Source organism: Rhinolophus sinicus, linkage group LG01, assembly GCF_036562045.2.
Source record: "Rhinolophus sinicus isolate RSC01 linkage group LG01, ASM3656204v1, whole genome shotgun sequence".
NCBI lineage: Eukaryota > Metazoa > Chordata > Mammalia > Chiroptera > Rhinolophidae > Rhinolophus > Rhinolophus sinicus.
Window position 1 is genome coordinate 8,816,266 of NC_133751.1, and position 15,944 is coordinate 8,832,209.

Here is a 15,944-nt window from a genome sequence, read left to right on the forward strand (position 1 = left end):
TGTGATACTTGCTTTATATATATAACTTATCACACTTATTCCTATTACCCTTTGAAGTAGGAAAATTATGTATCAGAGAAAATAAATGACTTTCCCAAGACCATATAGCCAGTTTATGGTGAATGCAGGATTCAAACTGAAATCTGTCTATGACTTAAATTGTTTTCCCTAGTCAGCTCCTCGCAGAGGCATAACATAAGCATATAATAAATTCCACTAGGATTCTTACCGCTAATATAGGAACAGCTGTTTGCAAGTCCAGATTTAGCAGATAATCCAGCAGTTTGCCGGGATATAGCGCATACGTCCCCTACTACAACTCCCTGAGGGCAAGAACTATAACGCATTCACTACTGAGTCCCCCAAACAGGGGCCCTAGTAAAGCAGAAGTGTTTGTCGGCAACATGAATGAATGAGGAAATGAATACGTGCATAAGCCTATGAATGAAGGAAGGAATGAGTGAATGAATGAATGAAGGAATGAGTGAATGAATGAAGGAATGAATGAGTGAATGAATGAATGAAGGAATGAGTGAATGAATGAATGAATGAATGAAGCAACTCTCAGCATGATGAATTAATGCAATAAGAGTAGCTTTTCCAAGCATCATGCAGTCCCAGGATCATCACTAATATCAGACTATAAACTCCAGTGGAGCAGGGACCACATTGGTCTTACTCATCAGGTTGTTACCAGCTAAATTAGCACATGCCCAGCACATAGTAAATTTTCAATAAACTTTTCTTCTTTTTGCTGGATGGGCTTGTCAGAGGCAATCCCTTCAAGAACAAGCAGCCCTGCTCTCTGGAGAATGACTGACAGTGGTTCTCTTCCTCAGCTTATGGCTTCTTTTCTGGATAACCCCATCTTATCCCTGCCTACTTCCTCTAACCAGAATATGCATAGTTATTACCACAAGTGCCATTCTTCACCCCACACCTCCACCTGATTCTTCCCTAACTCTGTGTAACATACCAGTTAGGCAGAGCAATACTGCATAGGAACTCCGTGAATTAGAATCCTGGTCTGTGACTATTGGGAGGGGCTTGGAGAACATCTCCTTTCAGAGAGGAGACTGAGGAAGTGAAGCAAATAGTCCAGGGTCACCACACAGACACTTTTCCCGACTCTCAGTCCAGAGCTCAGGGTGGCCCTCAACACGGCCACGTCTATACTTCGCTTCAAACATTCACGTTACCCCCATCAGAGAAAGAATGGTAACTGAACAGTAAACTCAGAATACACCATATTACTGGCCTGTAGTTATTTGTTTTACTTTTTGTTTTTGTTTTTTTATGAATAATACATGTAGAAGAAGAAAACACCCAAAAAGCCAACATGAGAAGCTCGCCATCCCCACCTTCTGGCTCGCCCTTGGCAATGAACCCAAGTGCAGTTCTGTGGTCACATGAATGAAAACTGATCACAGCGGGGGCTGTGGGGAGGGTGGGGTGGGGAGGGGTGCTTTGGGTTTTCAATGCTATCCCCCCTCTAATACTGGAAAGCTAAGTTGTGGTGTGAAGTAAGGAGATGTTAAATCTAAAACCCTGTGTTAAAAAAAATCACAGAACTTGGACTTTAATCATAAAGATCATTTTACCAAAGCATATTTTTAAAAGGCTGTGAAACATTATGCAACGTTCGCATGGCTTAATTATGAGTTTAGAAAAGCCTAACACAACTTTTTCACTATAGTAAAACATGACAGAGCATGAATTATGGCATAATACTTTATGCTTACTGTGGTTTTAGACATGGGGTTAGGGGTGCTGGGCCGTCTACACAACGAGGCATGAATTACTGTACTGCAATTCACAGCCCGGAGGGCTTTATGACAATTACAGAATCTCTTTTGTTTGCTTTTTAAATGATCAAACTATCTGACTACTATATATTCATTTAGCAAACGTGTGTATCGAGGACACATACATGTCTTTATAGAAAAATATCTGCATATACTTTTTTTTTTTCATTTGGAGCAAAATACTTGTAGTAATATGGAATCTCGAACAATCTGCTATTACTATTTGCTTTTGATTTTTGGAAACTGTTAGCTGCAAGATTATGCAAAATTGTTGACTATAGTTCAACATGTGTCTTCCACTGACTTTAAAATGGACCAGCTCGCTTCTTCCCTGCCATCTCCTCAAATTCTCTAAAACTCAGAATCAAATGAAGACCTTACTTTTATATTTGGTTTCAAAGATTCTAAGTTAATATATTTGCCCAGGTTTTTTCAAACTTAAAAACAGTTATTTTAAAGAAAAGAAGTTGATCAGTATGAGGGAAAGGGGGAGGGGGCTGTCAGCAGCTTGACAAGGAAGACGTGGGTCTCTAAGTGCCTGATTTCACTTTTCGCCATGACAACTTCAAAGAGGCAAAACTTGAATTTCAAAGAGGCAAACGTTAGCTGCCAGAAATGACATGCCCCTGGTGGAGAAGACCAGAATATTTTATCACCAGTAGGAAGATTTTTATGGCATGGCACATCTAAAATTTACACCCAGTACTTTCCTAAGGAACTCTGTTCTATCTAGATTTACTCACAGCATCATGAAGCCCCGGCTGTGAAGACCCCTGGGAGTTAGTATCATTGGCTGTCACCTTTGCCCACCAAGAAGGTGGGACACAAAGGCAAAATTAATGTTTAACCTTAAAGAAATGTAAAGCTATCTTGTGGTGGAACAGTATTCAATTTAAATTTTCTTATATCTTTTGCCTAACAATAGAGGGGGCTTTTTGTTGTTTGTTTGTTTGTTTGTTTTTGTATCCTTGTCATCTGCAAACAGCGTGATGCTTTTGAAAACTAAGACTCCTATGAATGCTGGGGTCAAATTTACAAAATCCTTTTTTACCTAAATCTTCTGAAGTCAGACTTCTGTCTTTTCTCTATCCCAGGCCTCTTTTAATGGCAATCTATAAAATACTTGCTCAGCATTCAGCCCTTGAAAAGTTGCAAACCTGATGTCTTGAAAAGATGCAGGACATCTCTGCTAGTCTGGGGTGACAGAGCCAAGCTCTCTACTGCTGGGTTTGGGAAGCAGTCATCAGGCCTCATTTCCAGTTCCTCAGCCAAACCTTCTTTTCTGTTATCCTTGAGGGAGAATTTTCATCTAAATAGAAAACATTTATAAGCCCATGAAATATTTCTGCCAAAAGTACAAAAAAAAAAAAAAAAAACCCAAACCCAAAACTCTATGTTCTTTTTTTCTTACTGAGTGCAGATAGACAGATGATCTCCTGAGGGTATAAAATGTTTCTGATGGTGTTAATTATAATCATTGGTAAAGCTGAAACTGGGCAGTCAATATGTGCAGCAGTTTGAATGTTAACACTTCTACCTGGAAAGCATAATCAACTCTTCTCATCATTAGTCACATGATTAAGTAAAACCTTTGGAAGGAAGATTTTCAGAGGAAAATCTTCAAGAATCAAACAACCTGTATTTCAGTGTCTTGGGGGTGGAAATCATCGAACAAAAGCAAATACCTGGACTAAAGTAGGCTTATTGGACACTGGTAAATCAGCCACAGACATGTATAACATACTGAAACAAAGGTGACTAGTTTCTTACTAAGTCTTTCAAAAAAATGTTAACCCTCCCCCCACCCACATCTAACCGACCTCCCTGGTTGTCTGCAGATACGAGGCAGATCCAGCCGTCCCCGCCGTGGTCCTACGATCAGTCCTACCAGTACCTGGGATCGATTGCCTCTCCTTCCGTACACCCAGCAACACCCATCTCGCCTGGACGGGCCAGCGGCATGACCACCCTCTCTGCAGAGCTTTCCAGTCGACTCTCAAGTAAGCTGCTTGGAAACACACTCTGAAACCGAGCTAGAGTGGAAGGTTCGACAGACTAGAGGACATGCGTGAAGGGGTTGGCAGTCATTTTTAATTGGATAAAATATGATTTAAAGATACGGTTGTCTATCTCTAAGCCTCACCCATGCACTGATTTTCCTTGACAGTCAGAGGCAGAGGTCATGGGTATAGAGGCAGCAGTGGCTTGGAAAAGTGGACTCCCTGGGCATTTTGGGGCGATGCTCACATTTGATAAGCAAAGGTGGCAGGTGAATGATTAATAATCTATAAAAGACCAAAGAAGTCAGCTTCTAGAACTCATCTGGTGGTGGCAGGCTTTCACGTGTCACATGAACTGGGGTGCCTATGGAATGGGAAGCAAATACACCCCAAAGGAGAAGTTTCCAGCCAAGAGCCGCTCATACCAGGTTAGAGGGATAGCTCAGGTGTCGCGGTTAGCATAATTGTCGTTAACACGAGCTCATTAAATATTAGTCATTTAACCTATGAGACCTCTGCTTGGCTCTCACCTTTGCTTGTGGGCAGGGAAATCAGAGTTACAGAGAAAAATTCCTTTCTTGAAAGCAGAGGAAGAAACTCCCCATTTGGGGCTTTGAAATTGCAGCTGGACCAAACTGAAAATACTTCAGAGTGTCAGCATTGAGAAGCCTGCAGACTTTTGTTTTTCTGCTCTCAGGATCAGATTATAGCAGATTAGGGGGCAGGCAAGGGGGCAAAGGCAACATTTTAAATGTTGTGTAATGTTGTGTTGTCCGGACCATTGTGATTACTTGAGTTGAGATTTCACCAAATGCTTTAGCTTCTTCTCACAGCTTCTCAACAGTAGCACATTGACATTTGGGGCCAGATCATTCTTTGTTGCGGACAGGGGACTGTCCTGTGCATTGTAGGATATTTAGCAGCATCCCCTGGCACTAGATGCCAGTAGCATCCAGCCCCCCACCATCACGACAACCAAAAAATATCTCCAGACATTGCCAAATGTCCCAAGGCCCAAAACTAACCCCCAGTTGAGAACCGCTGTCTTCAAGTGTTCTTGGGCACAGCAGTGAAATAAGAAAGCCAATTTAGTTGCTAATTTTCGTGTTATTTTCGGCCATTACTGCCAACATTTTCAAGGCACCTGCTGGGTTATGGACTTCAGGAAGTAGCATAGGAAGTGTGTATGATGTCTGTTCAGCCTGTTTTATAAGTTCTGTTCCCTCAAGACCAGTTTGATTCCAAAGGCACTTGTCAACTTTTACTGATTCTTCTCAGTGGCACTGCTCTTCCCACTGGCTGTGGCCTATGTCTGAGACAATTACTGTTTTCCTTGGAAATGTCCCTGTTGTGGGTCTGTCCTTAGAGTTCATTACATAAGTTTTGACTTGGTCAGCACCCAAGACCAAGTACCTTATGGTCCAAGAACCCTAGAAGCCACCAGCTCTAATGGGCCAGTACTCAAATGGAAGCGGGACTTGTTTTTTTAAAGAAACAAGTAACGGGTACACCCCCAAATCCTGCATCACAGTTGCGCTTCTGAACAAACTTTTCTTCGGTTACCCAAGGAGCAAGGAAGAACGTTTTATGGCATGAGGCTGTGAAGTAGACACAAACCAGGCTCCATTTTGGCACCCCAGAATGATCCTCTGCAGTCTTCAAGGGAGGACCAGAGGGAATTCCAGATGAGCTTTCACTGGGCAGAGAACAGCCTGGGAGGACAGTCTTCAACTTAGCAGATCTCCCTCTGAGAAATCAAGCCTGACGCACAGGCTTAAAAAGTGCAGTCATATGCTTGTGGGCAGGAGGGGGTTGAGGTACATAAAAGTGGCTGCCTGGCCGCCAGCTTTGAGAACCCCACACTGTTCTGTGCCTGCTTTTCCCTTTAACCCCAAGCCCCAGTTCCACGCTCTGCCTGTCTCCTAGGCCCCAGCCCCACCTGGGCTTCCTTCTGCAAGGGGGACTTGCACTCTGTCTGCCTCTCTCTCTTTCCTTCGCAGACAGACTCCACACCTTGTCTGAAAAGAGTTGTCATCTGGAGGTTTTCTTTTCTTTATTCCTTTAAAAAAAAATAATAATGTTTAGCTGCCAACCTGGGCGACAGACAGCATGCATTATTCTGAGTCATGCAAAAGATCCTTTTAAGGCTGCCATTATCTGCTCAGGCTGTTTAATCCTTTGGGGGCAGTGGGAGGGGCCCTGAGTGGTGTTGCTTTCATCCACGTCAAACTGCAAAATGAAGACCTACACCTTCACAGCATTTCCCCCCATCAGTGGGGAAACATTTCCAACTAAAATACCTGAAACACCTAATCCCCAGGTGCCCTACTCTTTAAGAGTTCCTGTGTATATCAGGGGTCCGCACCTCTGCCCACACTGGTATTGAATAAGGGGCACCGGGCCAGCCAAAATGACAAATGAGCTGCGGACGGGTGGGTGAATTGTGCGTAACGGAGGCTTGGTACCAGGCATCAGACTGGACATAAAAAGGGAAACAAATATTTGAATAGCTCACTTGAATCTAAACATATCTAAAGGGCAGAAGTTGTTTTATTATCAAATTGTGTAAAAGAGGGTAATTTGACCAAATGAATGGTCTTTTGTGGTATGACGTCGGTACTGTGTAGACAGAAAAAGAATCAGCATTTAAGAGCTTTCAGATATTCTGCCCAAAGTGAAACCACTATTTTCCCCTGACATCTAAGACCATAACATCATTCCATTACTTATGTCCGTGACAAACCATGGACTCACTCAAGATTCCAGTAACTGGGTACCATCACCAGTTTACCACGTACTAGTTGGAACAGACCGACAGAGCATGTCCAGACATCGCTGTGAAACAGGGTGACCTTTCATTCATTTTCCAGTGGATTCACCTTTTTGTCTCAGGGCAAATGAAGCAAGAGGAAGAATGGGAGGAGTCGTTTATTTGTGTCCAGAGTATTGCATCAGATGAAAACAAATTGATTATATTTGCCTAATGCTTTTCCTCCTACCTCGGCTTCTCCCTAGACTACATAAATCTTACTGGAAAAATGGAGTAAAGCTTCCTGTTAACTCTCAAACATGTCACAGCTCTCCGTGTGAGCAAAAACAAGTGACACAGGGCTTGCTCATAGATGGCCTCAGTGAGCGGGCAGGGACAAACCCTGTGGAATGAGGTGCGGCCTGGCTTCAGGACAAGCCAGAGAGTGGCCGTGGAAGGGCAAGCCTAGAAGCACTGTCAGTTTACAACTTTTTCCCTGCCCACATGTCTGACTCGCTTAGAAAAGATTAACAGGAGTGTTTGTTTGAAAGTCAGACTCCTGGTTTCCTCATTAGTGGAGAAATTTGCTGCAGACTTCAGTTGTTTCTATAAACTTTAATTACCTCTCTGATGAGGAGTACATCCCCTCATCACATTCACCCCAAATTTACAGAGGAGGTCATTTTTAAAAAATGTGTTAGAGCAATAAAAAACCACTAGAGGGTGGGAGGGAGGGAGGGAGAGGGGAGGGAGGGAGAGGGAGGGAGAGAAGGGGTGAGGGAAAGAGGGAGAGAGGGAGGTTGGCTGAGAGGAGGAGAGGGAAAAGGAGGGTTAGGGAAGGGAGGGGAGGGAAAGAGATAGAAAGAGAGAACACACTAGCTCTCCCTGCTGGAATAATAGGCTTGAAATATGAGGAAGTTGATCAAGGGTCGATGCCTTCCAAAAACAGATTAATCCACCCTGGTAGCTTTCCTTTCACAGCAAGCTTTGGCTCACTCAAGTTTCAATATGGGCCTGAACACAAGAGGTTATAGGCCACATGCCATTCTGAGCCTGGAGTTATTTTGTATGTTGATCTGAGAACTTACAAATTTTAAAACATTAATTCTTGCCTCCGTTCTGTTTCGTTACTGTCTTTTGGGTTTGCTGATGAAAAGATTATAGTCCTGGCCTGGTCATTTAATGAATAATTCTGAGAAATAGAAATTACCCCAGGACACCATCTTGCATCTACAGTGTTGGTTCTCAAAGAGGGGTGGGTGGTGGAGACAGGGGTTGCCCCCTCACGCCTTCCTCCAGGACATTTGACAGTATCTGGAGACATTGTTGGTTGTCACCGTTCAGGGAGTGGGGACACGACTGGCATCTGGTGAGCAAAGGCCAAGAAAGCTGACAAACATCCTACAGTGCACAGATAGCCCTCCATACCCCCAACAAATAACTGTCAGCACAAAAGTGGTCAATATGCCTCTTTTGAGAAACACTAATCTACAAGACACTGGGAACCCTTCCTGGCATCTAAACCCCCTAGTAGTTCCCAAGGGCAGCCTGTGGTTAAGAAAAATGCAAAGGGATGCAATAAAGGCTAGCCAAAGCCACTCTGTGAAACTATAAATGCATAATCCTACCAAAATGAGTTTTATAGACAAAGCTTTGCCATTCCTGGTGAAATTTCAACATGTGCAAAAGTGGAGTAGATAAATCAAGGTTCTGTAGCCATTCATGTTAACAAACTAGTGAAGCACATAGTGTAGAAATCGAGGCTGGATTCTTTCTACAAATGTGGAACTAGTCTGAGGTAGATGAGGGATAGAAAGAGTGGTACTGACAGTCACTAACATTCACTGACAGTCACTACTGTGGTAGGCAGAGATTGACTCACAGAAAGTGCCAATTTTGAGCTGCTTGAGGCCTACAGATATGGCAATTTCCTATGATGCAACCTAAATATTATGTATAATGTATTATAATGTTATATATTAATATTGTTATGATACAATATCATATGCATATATTCTATTACTTTATTAATACATCCATTCCATTTGTAACTATTATATAGTGTTATATTGTCATAGATTATATATTGTTATAATTATATTAATATCACAGATGAAATTTATATTAATATTGGTGTATGAATATATTGATTCTACAGAGGGTTGGTAAACTTTTTCTGTAAAGAGCCAGATACGAAATCTTTTAGGCTTTCTGGGCCCTATGGTCTGTGTCATGACCATTCAGTTCTGCAGAGGTAGCTCAAAAGCAGCCATACACAATACATAAAATAAGGAGTAAGGCTGATTCCAATAACATTTTATGTATGGTCACTGAAATTCGAATTCATATACTTTTCATGTCAGGAAATATTCTTCTTCTTTTGATTTTTTTCAACCCTTTAAAAAAATAAAACTCATTCTTCGCTTGCGGGCCATACAAAAATTGGCACAGCTAGATTTCGCCCATGGGCTGTATAGTTTGCCAACCCTGGAATTGTATCAATATTATATCTATATTATACGTATTCTATATTATGTCTATACATACTGTATCTTTACTATATGTATATTCTTATACTATATTACATACCACGTTATATTACATGATACCATATACTGTCTTATACTACTGTGTATTATCAGCCCATCTCCCTGGGCAGCAGCATTCTGGGTAATCTCCGGTGGGCGGGCCGACGCGGAGGGGGCGTGGCCTCCCTAAGTGCCAATCTCACGCTGTTTCCCCGCCCCGCAGCTGCACCCGACCTGACGGCCTTCGGCGACCCGCGCCAGTTCCCCGCGCTGCCCTCCATCTCAGACCCTCGCATGCACTACCCCGGTGCCTTCACCTACTCCCCGACGCCCGTCACGTCAGGCATTGGCATCGGCATGTCGGCCATGAGCTCAGCCACGCGCTACCACACGTACCTGCCGCCGCCCTACCCCGGCTCGTCGCAGGCGCAGGGCGGCCCCTTCCAGGCCAGCTCGCCCTCCTACCACCTCTACTACGGGGCCTCCGCCGGCTCCTACCAGTTCTCCATGGTGGGCGGCGAGCGCTCGCCGCCGCGCATCCTGCCGCCCTGCACCAACGCCTCCACCGGCTCGGCGCTGCTCAACCCCAGCCTCCCGAACCAGAGCGACGTGGTGGAGGCCGAGGGCAGCCACAGCAACTCGCCCACCAACATGGCGCCCGCCGCGCGGCTGGAGGAGGCCGTGTGGCGGCCCTACTGAGGGCCCGGCCGCCCGCCGCGCGTCGTCCCCGCGACAGCCTCTTCGGGGCCCAGCCTGCGCCCCGGAGAAACCCGGCTGGGCCCTGCCGTGGCCGCCGGCCTGGGGGAGCGCGTCCCTGCGCTCTGTGATGCGACCTCGCCCCAGGCCGGGGCCCCCAGGCCGCCTGCGCTGCCGAAGCCCGTGCAGTGCGCACTTGCTGTCGGCCCATCTCAGATTTTTCAAGCCTGACACAACTTGAGGTGTCCACTTCACCACCACGTGGACGCGTTGTAAAGCAAACAGGAAGATTCCCAGAGGGAAACTGTGAATGCTTCTGATTTAGCAATGCTGTGAATAAAAGAAAGATTTTATACCCTTGACTTCACTTTTTAACCAAGTTGTTGATTCCAAAGAATGTGGAATTTTGGTTTGGGAGTGGGGGGAATACAATTCATTCTGTTTGGCATCCAATTCATATTTGTAATTTTCTTTTCCAGCACCTTATAAATTGCAAAATGCATATTTGCATTTGGGGTGGTTTTTATTTTTATATATATATATATATATATATAAATTTGAGCTTGCTTTTTTCTTGCTATGACATTTGAAAGAAGTATGATTCCTTCTGTAAGTTTTATTTAACTTTTCTTTTGGACTTTTGTGTAGTTGTTTTTTTTGAGAAACAGCTACAGCTTTGGGTCATTTTCAACTACTGTATTCCCACGAGGAATCCCTAGATATTTATGTATCATGATGTTTAGACACTTACTTATGTGTTGATACTTTTTTATTATTTAAATGTACTTATATTAAGAAGAAAAATATCAAGTACTACATTTTTTGTTTTTGATAGTAGCCAAAGTTAAATATATCACATTGAAGAAGGCTGGGGAAAAAGGATGGGTAATGTGATCACTTGGTTATCTAAATATTGTTTACATTAAACTTCCTTTAATGTTAATCAAACGAGTTGGTAGCTAATGCAGCAATGTTTTTAATAGGCTTTTTTGATATTGAGGGTCACTCCAAAGATCTGAAGTATGGAATTTTCTGCCAATCTCAACAAAGGGTCTCATATCTGACTCCCTCCCTTCAAACAGAGAAGGTCAAATCTGGTTTCAGACCATTCATAGAGATGCCAATGATTGCACCTCTGGAGAGAATTTATTTTCTGCCAAGGGATTTGCTCACTCCATAGCCTCTTGATAATTTCAGACATGCTTTGTAACAGCAAATCCAAAGTAAGCTGTATCCACATGGGAATCGAATGAACGAACTGAGGGGTTCCTTAAATGCTCAGTTCTGGGGTAGGAAGGAGATCATCTGAATCCAGAGTTCAGATTTTTTTAGCTCCAAGAAAATAGTCCTGTTTGATACAGTACCTGTTCATTTATGCAGAACAAAACTTGTGGCTATTCCCCAACCCTGGGACTAGACTGGGTGTCTTTGACAGCCAAAGGTTTCCAGCTAAACTTTCATAAGGTAGGCCCAGAAACAGGCCCGAACAAGCCAGTTTCCCTCTGTGTGTCTCGAGTCACATGGAAGAGCATCGTTCCCCCCTGTGCAGGACCCCATCCCATGCTGTCACTCACCACCACCTTTGTGTTGCTTCCACCTGGCTGAGACCCTACCCTGTGGGGTGTGTGCACTTTTACCTGCACATCAGCATGACAGGAAGGATGTCACTGCTGCCCACGGCTACAGTTCAAACATATCCAATGTCACTGTAAATTTTATGGCACTATTTTTATTGGAGGATTTGGTCAGAATGCAGTTGTTGTACAACTCATATAAATACTAACTGCTGATTTTGACATGTGTGCTCAAAATGATCTGGTTGTTATTTAATGTACCTCTTAAATTAGTTGAAACAATTTCAGGTCAACTCGGAAGAGTATTTGAAAGCAGGACTTTAGAACTGTTTGATTTTTATTTTATAAATTTAAGGATTCCAATTAGAAAAATCTTTGGCTGCAGGCAGCAAGACAGCTGGACTTATTTAAAACAACTTGTTTTTTGAGTTTTCTTATATATGTGTATATATATATTGATTATTTGTTTTACACAAATGCAGTAGCACTTTGGTAAGAGTTAAAGAGTAAAGCAGTTTGTGTTGTCAGGTCGTTCATACCTAGAAAAGAGCTAGAAGATCTTGGAGAAATTCAGAATATGTTCATTTTTATTTTAGACATAATTCTCCCTCCACAATTCAATTTCATGTTTTATTCTATATTACATTTTTGCAGCAAAATTATCCTTAAATGTCAGTAAATTTAAATTTTTTATTTCTGAAAAGGACCCTTAGCCTATTTACCCCAGATTGAATTTAAATGTTCTTTTCAGCACATGTTGCCATATCTGACCTGACAAAATGTTGGGAGAAAAATGAAGGAAAAAAATTTATATTTTTTAGATCAATTAAACCTGAAGGTATTCCAACTCAAAGTCAGCCTAATGCCCTAGAAGGGAATCAGATACTCTCTCACATTGAATCTTCACTCTCAAAGCCGTGTATAAGGAGGGCTTTTCACTTTGCTGTAGACGACTGGTTTGGCCATTCAGAGTTCCATAGACCCTCACCAGCATAGACAGTATTTAATTGTTCCAGAAAATAATAAATCAAACCATTGTTTTGGATATAGGTCTCATACTCAATGCATTTTTCCCCCTAAGGGATTGCATTCATTGCCTTCAGGTAAATTAAGGTGGTTCTTTTTTTCAGGGAGACCCTTAAGCCAATAATGTAATAACTGGATGTATCTGGAAGTATTGGTCCAGGAGAAGAAAGATTAAATAAGCCATCTCTACTGCTTATTCATGCCCTTATTTATAATTTCAACATGGACACGTATTTCATTTCAGTTTTTTGTTTTTCTCACTATCTAAAATACTTTTATTTCTCTCCCTCTCTGCCCCTTAATATCTCCCTCTTTCTCTCTCCCCAACCCCCACCCCCGAGTCCATTCTCCCACTTTGTATAAGGAGATAGCACACATCCCCACCCCAACACCACTTGTCCAGAACAAGCAGAGCTGAGTTCGCCTCCCTTTACATACAGGAACATGGTGAGTCAGCTTTTCTCCTGCTTATGGGTTTCTTCCAGCAGGACAGAGATGTTGTCGACCATTTTGGGTCTGCTTACTGTCCAAGTGCAGCAACAGAAGCCTTCCTGGGCAAATTGCAATCAGTGAGTTAATAGACAGCCTTTCTGCTGCCTGGGGTTTCTGTGCAGATAAACAGAAATGCTCTGATTAGAAAGGAAATGAATGGTTTCACTCAGATGTCTTGCAATTTAGGATTGTAGATTTCTTTCCTGAAATACCTGTTTTCTTGGGACATTCCATCCTGCTTTTTGTTTTTGGTGGTTTTTCTTTTCAGGGGATGACATGTTTGGGGTCTTTTATACATCAAAAATCAGTTTAACAATAATCTCAGAACATTTTTCACACCTGAACAAAATTCCTTTTTGTTTGTTTACCTACAGTATACAATTGTTTGTGGGGGGGGTGTTGTGTGTCTGTTTGGAGTTATTCCCCTCCCTTTAGCCAGATCAGTATTGAGGCTGATCACTTGGCATTATCTTTTCCTTTCAGAAGAGTTGCATCAACAAAGTTAATTGTATTTATGTATGTAAATAGATTTTCAGCTTCATTATAAAATATTGTTAATACCTGTAAGAACTTTTTTCAATTTTTTGTGTGTTTCTAAAGACTTTCTTATGTTTGCTAAATACTGTAGACAAAAATGCTTCTTTCTACTTTGTTTATTTTAGACTTTAAAACAAGCTACTTTTTATTCACTTTTGTAAAGAGCAAATAGCATGGTTCCAATTTTTTTTTTTAAGTTCACTTTTTGTTCTAGGGGAAATGAATGTGCAAAAAAAAGAACTGTTGGTTATTTGTGCTATACTGGATGTATAAAACTCAATGGAAAAAAATAAACTTTCAAATTGAAATGACAGTAGAACACATGTATTGAGAAAGTAACCATGGGAAACTCAGTCTTACTTGACTAGGGCCCACCTAGTGTCTACTTGTGTAACAGTTACTGGATCTGTTCACAAAGCACCCTAGAAATTTGTGTGTTTTCTTTCTCTTTGGTACTGACAATGAACATGTTCTGAAAGAGAACTGTCAATCACAAGTTTTAAACCAGATACAATATGAGAGAACACCCCAGAAGCCTCTCTCCAAGGTGTTTTTAGATAGCGCCGGAAAGCAGGCACTCCGTCTTACGTGGTTCACTGCGCGTAGTCAGGGCATTTGTCATGCCAACCTGTGCAGGGCAGCTGGCCTGCTGCTGCCTGGGAACCACTGGAGCCTTACTTACTTTGTACCTACCACAGTATCTTCTGTAAATCCAATATAATAACTAGTGAATGGCAAATAAACAAGTTTGGCAAGTACGTATACCATATCACGTTGGTTTTGTCTTTCCCTGACATGGAAGGTTGGGAAGCCAAATGAAGCCCCATGCAACGCACAAGAGAATCCCTTCACAGGCTTGTCCTGCTACAAGCAGAAGTCTGTGCCCTTTCTTCCCAGTGCTTCCAGTGCAGGCTGTCTCCTGAGGGCCTGATGGCCTAGCTGAGGCCCAGGTTCCCGGTCTCCTGAGGGCCTGATGGCCTAGCTGAGGCCCAGGTTCCCGGTCTCCTGAGGGCCTGATGGCCTAGCTGAGGCCCAGGCTCCCGGTCTCCTGTGGGCCTGATGGCCTAGCTGAGGCCCAGACTCCCGGTCTCCTGAGGGCCTGATGGCCTAGCTGAGGCCCAGGCTCCCGGTCTCCTGAAGGCCTGATGGCCTAGCTGAGGCCCAGGTTCCCGGTCTCCTGAGGGCCTGATGGCCTAGCTGAGGCCCAGGCTCCCGGTCTCCTGTGGGCCTGTTGGCCTAGCTGAGGCCCAGGTTCCCGGTCTCCTGAGGGCCTGATGGCCTAGCTGAGGCCCAGGCTCCCGGTCTCCTGTGGGCCTGTTGGCCTAGCTGAGGCCCAGGCTCCCGGTCTCCTGAGGGCCTGATGGCCTAGCTGAGACACAGGCTCCCTGTTTACACCTTTGGGCAGAAAGGAGCACTGAAGCATGCTTTAATGCTTGTTTAAAAAGGAAAAGAACAGAAAAAGCATTACGTGGGGTTTGCAAACCCAAAGTGGAAAGGGTGTATGTTCAACTGAGGCCAGTCACCCTCCCCTCCCTCCGTGTCTGTAAGTTATGGGAGGCAGCCTTGAATAGTGGTCGGAGTTTTTTAAAAGCAGTTCTACCCTCACCACGTCTCCTGTGCAGATTATTCTTAGTGTTTCAGTCTCAAGACTCCACATGACCCAAGTCACCACACAGCCGAGAACTAACTACTGTCTAAAGCTCCTTCCCAGTTCTCCTCGTTGCCATCTCATGGTCGTCAGTGGTCTGCACAGTGGCCACAAAGAATGTCAGGAACCAAAGCAAGTGGGATCAAAAGAAATGACCGACATAGGAAGTAATGGCTAATGAGCAAAGGCAGGAAATGGCTGGAAGGATCAGGTTACAGATGTTCAGAAAGGACGCCTAGTGGAGCCGCTGAAGGCGGGTCCTCAGGACTCACACTGCCTGGGTTTGAGTCCCAGTTCTGTCTCACAGGAGGGAACAAATTAAACTAGTGCCCTAGGTTATCTCAACAATAACATAGGGATAATAATGCTTTAAGTTATGAAGTGTAAGTAAGTTCATACATGTTAGACCTTTTTAAAAGTGTTTGGCACATACATGCTCGATAAATGTTAAATACACAAAGTGACACTACTTATTAAAAATGTAAACACTACTAAATAAAAAGTTAAAATGCCTTCCACTTCTCCCAATCCATGCCTTGCTGTCGCTGTCAACTGTTTTGTGTCCACCATTCCGGACTTTTTCCTATACCCATCATATACAGCGCACACTTATCTTCACCCATGCAAAAAGACGTCACAGTACATATCATGGCACAGTTTTTCACTAAATATATGTGGGGACAGAGTCCCAGAGAGCAGTTTCCAGGCTCTCAGCCTCACGTGGAAAGGTGCTGGCTCAGATAATAGATGGCCATCAGCTGTGACTGGTTGGCCATCAGCTGTAACCAGTTAGCCAATTAGCCACTGATATAACTGCCGTGGGTGTGTTGGTTAGTTGGTTGGTTGATTGGTTGGCAGGCAGAAAAGTGCATGGCGGATTGCAGCTAGC

The 15,944-nt window shown here is 43.4% G+C and overlaps 1 protein-coding gene across 2 annotated transcripts in view; it reads left to right on the forward strand.

Annotated features, from left to right (window-relative positions):
* RUNX1 (RUNX family transcription factor 1) overlaps nt 1-14,165 on the forward strand; it is a 232,928-nt gene extending 218,763 nt beyond the window's left edge. For both annotated transcript variants that reach the window (XM_019730263.2, XM_019730261.2), the window contains 2 exons: nt 3,644-3,805; nt 9,306-14,165. In XM_019730263.2, coding sequence (XP_019585822.1) covers nt 3,644-3,805; nt 9,306-9,781 — 638 coding nt within the window. In that variant the 3' untranslated portion in view covers nt 9,782-14,165. The remainder of the gene's footprint in view (nt 1-3,643; nt 3,806-9,305) is intronic.
* The last annotated feature ends 1,779 nt before the right edge of the window (nt 14,166-15,944 follow it).